Below are 4,588 nucleotides of genomic sequence, written 5' to 3' on the forward strand. Positions count from 1 at the left end.
GACTTATCTCTAATAGGTTGATTATGTTTTGGAAACCAAGATGCCCCAGTTGTCTATGCTATTCCCAGATAGGGTTGTTGAAGTTGATGGTCGCTATTACTTTTGCGCTAATAGCGATTCCGGGAGTAGGTGTGGCTAAGTGAATGTAGTATAGACTATCATTCTCGGTAGCATATCTGATCTCAAAGCTGTCTTTCTCGATGGTGATCTTAGCCTTGGACTAGCTCCCCCTGAGCCCTGCCTTTTTGCCTAGTTGGGAGATAGAGATGATGTTGTATCGGGCGTCTGGGGAGTAGGTAGCGTCTGTGATAATGATTTTGGTTCTCGTTCTGTTATGAGAGATCAGCGTGAATCGGGTGTTGCCTCCTCCTTTGATCTGAAGGGTACTCTGCTGGTCGATAGCTGCAATTGTTAGGTTTAGAGGCTTCAATTCCGTGAACCATTTCTTGTTGTTGAAGACATAGATGTCGGCTCCGGAGTTAAGTATTATGGCGTCGGATGCCGACTTCTCTTTCTCTGTTGCTATAATATTGACTTTGCTAATCATCTCTCCTTCGTCTAACTTGATCTATTTGTCGATTTCCGTTCTGATGTCGTTATCTGTCGGGTGTTCCCCCATCTCGGCAATAAGATTAGCATCCGATGCTTGTTCTATCGCACGCATCGGCTTATCGTTGTCGTGTAGAGCTTGTAGGAAAGCTTCCTTGTTTTCCGCTAGATGAGCGAGAGTAACCACCTTGTTGGGTCTCTTTGGAGGGTTTTCGTTGTTCTTTTGCCCTGACTCCTTGTTGTTTGGATTCTGGTTGTTTTTGTCTCTGTTCTGTAGGGCGATTGGCTTTAGTTCGGGGTGGGCTAGCTAGCATTTGTCTTCTGTGTGACCCGTTTTGCTATAGCCGGCAAAGGTATAAATGAGATCCTTTTTCTTTTTGGTGTTCCCGCTCCTAGTGTTGTTGTTCTTTTTGATAAGTGATTTGATTTCTATCTCTTTACTGTGGAGTCTGTCGAAGAAAAACTTAGTGTTCGGCGGGTTGCTTCTATCCTTTGCTCGTTCCTATTCCCATATTTTTCTGAAATTGGTGTATGTCTTGGGTAGACCGTTGAGTATATGTGTGATTATCTGGGCATTATTGTAAGAGGTGAACTTGAGACGCAATATATTATGTTTTAGTTTACGATGCTTGTTGAGATACTCTGTGATAGTGTTAAAGTCGCTGAGTTTGAGGTTTGTGATCTTCTTAAGGATCTTCTGGGTACCCTCTTCGTCTGATAAATCATAACGCTTCCTGATGATCGCTCTATAATCTGTAGCCGTTTTGTAGTCCTTGATTTCTAGGGCGATAGGCATAGATACTCCCGCATTGAAAAGTTGTAAGGCAAGTCTGGACTTTTCTTTGTTCTTTTCCTATCGTTTGTATGCTGCCTGCTACTTTAGAAGAGATCTCGTGGTGTCTACGATAGGGGTAGAGTCTGGTTGTCCTCTATTAGACTGAGCAGACTGGCTTCGTGTGATACGAGGCGCGTCGACGTAGATAATGTAGTGTTCTTCTAGTGGTTCGTTTTTGATGATTTTCTTATTACTGGTAATAATGCCCTAGATGTCGAGGCTTCTGGCGGCTTGCTGAAAGTAGCGATATTACTCTAGGTAGTTGCTTTTCCCTTGTAGCTGATGCTTCCGAATGGTGGCAAAAGCCTTATCCTTCGGGATTATCTTGGGTAGTGTAGCGGAAAGCCGCGTGGTAGTGTGAGGGGTCCTTCTGTTGGGGTGGCGGGTTTCTGGGTCTTGGGTCTGGGGTCTGGGGTTTTTGGGTAGTGCTGGGTCTTGTTCCCAGTGTAAATGGTGAGTCTGTGCTGCTGATAGGTCTTGTTCCTCAGCGTAGACTAAATGGATGTCGCAAGATCGTGTAGTGGTAGATATGGACTATCTTGCGTAGTCCGGGCTCATAACTACTTGATCTATTGACTATGATGTGTGTGTAAGGAAGAGATCAAGGTCTTAGCCGTAGCTAGGTCAGATATTAATATCTGATCTATAGCTAGGCAGCCTAGCTTGCCTTCATAGGCAAGCATCATAGGCAAGCTATATAGGCAATTAGCCTAGCAAACTAAATAATAAAGAGATAGAAGGTTCCAGAGAGTAACAACAAAAATTGTTGGAAGAACATAATACCCGCACCAACGAGCGTCCGGCGCCAGCATCCAGGTTTAAGGCAGTCTACCCAGCTAACAAGCTCTACTCGAATCTTGCTAGCATAGTCGGTGCGCTGAGTGAGCCGAGGGTGCCTCTCTCGGAGAATTCCAGCCTGGAATCGTGCCTCGGCGATGATATCCATCCATTCACGCTGGACTCGGGGGTCGGTTTTGGGGAGGGCTCGCAGTTTGGCAAGGCTGTTTAAGACGTCGTCTTCTCGGTCTTTGGATGCGAGCCAGCGTGGCGAATAAGGCAGGAAGACTGCGCCGAATCCAAGAAGAAGGCCAGGGAGGATTTGCAAAAGGAATGGAAGCTGCCACGACCAATGACTGGTCATATCTTTGGTTCCGTAGGTGATCCAAAATGCGACAACAATTCCGATAACAATCGATAGCTCCTCGAAGACAAGGAGAGAACCCCGGATCTCTGGGGGCGAAATTTCAGAGATATATAGTGGGACAACCATGGAGAGCCTAACAAGTTAGTAGATGTTAGAGCAAAGAAGGATATACTGTGAACTCACTGCCCAATGCCTATGCCGCCAATAAACCGGCCGATGATAAGCATAGTGTAATTAATAGCACCAGTCTGAATGGCCGAACCGATTACAAAGACAACAACAGCAACCATAAGAGACCGCTTGCGAGATATCCAGTCGGCGATCCATCCCTGGTTAATAGCTCCTATGAAGGCACCTAATGTAATCATGGCCGTCATAAGGCCCTTCTTAAAGCCTGCGCCTGGTGCTTCGTCTCTGACTTCGGGGAATCGGTCGAGGAAATGGGCCATGACAAGCGTGACGCTGATTACTCCTTGGTCATAGCCGAATAGGAGGCCACCGATGGCAGAGAAGGCAGCGCACATGGCAACATAGGGAGAGGAGAAGAGGCCACGGAAGCCTGCAACAAAATGTCAGCTCTGAAAGTTCAAGACTTTGAGTTCCCTACCTGACGGGCCATAGGGCTCCACGGCCATGTTCATGTTAACATGCTCCTCCATTGCGATGTCATAGTCATCGCGCTTCCCCTTGACTGGTTCAAGTTTGCCGACCATGATGGAGATTGGCGAGGTGAAGGACGTAGATAATGGAAGAAGCAGGGGAGATGTGAAGGTGCAAGGCTGTAGAGATGATGCCTCAGAATGTGGCCAGAACAAGGTCTTTTATAGTTTCGATCCTTGGTCAATGCCCTCTGATCAACGGCTTTCGACCGAGCCAGTGCACTATGTTTCAACAGCCAATCGAGACTCACGAATTAGACTACTCCTTCTTCTCCACGGTTCCATGGGGGAAAACATGGGGTCTGGGGTTCAGAATTTGGGGTTACGCGAGTTGAGTCAGTTTGTGGGGTGTTTTCCTTGGTGACGTGTGAGTGGAGAATTATCGGGATTGTTGACCTTTTCACGGGGCTATGAGCTTGGACATTCCTTTGGGGCCGGGACCTTTCCCCTCTTTTGCAAAATCTGGACCTTGGAACCGATATTCGGGCCTTTGTCTCCTGACAACGCCGCCACACAGTTATGATATAGTCGGGGCCACCTGCCCTGTGTCAAGACTGACCTCAGGTTATACGTGGAGTAATCGAGGTAAAACATGTCGGCAGCTTGTCTAGTGAGTCCACCGACGACCTCGACCCTCCCTGGCTGTAATGACTCAGTCCAGTGGATGAACGTGTGGTGGTTATGTTGGCTCCAGTCTGACAATCGCAGGCCTGCAAGACACAGCATCTCAAGTGCGTCTGGGGAGAAGGCGAACAATCCCGGGCCTGCCGCCGGTGCGCTTCGACAGGCAAAGTCTGCTCGACAGCGCCCGTTTTTCGCTTCAAGCATTCAACCGAGTAGGACCCGCTCCCCCACGTTCAGACAGGTCATGTTGAGTTGAGATTTCTTACAGGTCACCCAAGGAGGATCAGACATGGGTCCAGTGTCCGCGGCGGTGTAAGTTGTCAAGGTCCTTGGAGCTATTGTTTACTAACCACCCGAAAGTACGGTTTGTGGACGAGACGCAAGATGTTGAGGCCCAGTATTTGTCAGAGAGTCCGTGGCAGATTGGCCATCAAGAGATATCTTTTGCTGACTCGCCGGCGGATCTCGAATTGGCCGGGGCTGACGTTGATGCGGAGCTCGTGAATAGCTCGAGAGAGTTACGTTTGCCCCCTGCAGCCGTCTCACACGACGTTCCAGGACATGGAGTCGACTGCAGTTTCACAACGGTCCCACAGAGTTCCTTGCTGGGGCTGGCCAACGTCGAGGCTGGTGACGTCTTTCCACTTACCAAACCTCATGAAGTCCGGTTGATGGAGTATTACCGAGATTACATGTGCACCTGGGTAAGCAAGGTGGTTCATATCGAGATACCATCTGTGCTGACTATTGGAGTTTGATCTCTGCGACTGTAGGCGC

The 4,588-nt window shown here is 48.4% G+C and overlaps 2 protein-coding genes across 2 annotated transcripts; one reads left to right on the forward strand and one right to left on the reverse strand.

Moving 5' to 3' along the window:
• Positions 1-220: 220 nt before the first annotated feature.
• NECHADRAFT_85396 (uncharacterized protein) lies at positions 221-3,241 on the reverse strand (the record flags this gene model as incomplete). The annotated part of the gene is made up of 8 exons (XM_003041701.1): positions 221-522; positions 661-852; positions 1,174-1,396; positions 1,428-1,449; positions 1,638-1,878; positions 2,168-2,661; positions 2,712-3,087; positions 3,136-3,241. The coding sequence occupies 8 exons, from the start codon at positions 3,239-3,241 to the stop codon at positions 221-223; spliced, it is 1,956 nt and encodes a 651-aa protein (XP_003041747.1).
• A 538-nt stretch (positions 3,242-3,779) lies between these two features.
• NECHADRAFT_85397 (uncharacterized protein) lies at positions 3,780-4,515 on the forward strand (the record flags this gene model as incomplete). The annotated part of the gene is made up of 4 exons (XM_003041639.1): positions 3,780-3,797; positions 3,896-3,960; positions 4,080-4,123; positions 4,172-4,515. Coding segments are annotated over 4 exons (471 nt in total), but the record flags the coding sequence as incomplete, so codon positions are not given.
• Between the last annotated feature and the right edge of the window lie 73 nt (positions 4,516-4,588).

Source organism: Fusarium vanettenii, assembly GCF_000151355.1.
Source record: "Fusarium vanettenii 77-13-4 chromosome 10 genomic scaffold NECHAsca_43_chr10_1_0, whole genome shotgun sequence".
NCBI lineage: Eukaryota > Fungi > Ascomycota > Sordariomycetes > Hypocreales > Nectriaceae > Fusarium > Fusarium vanettenii.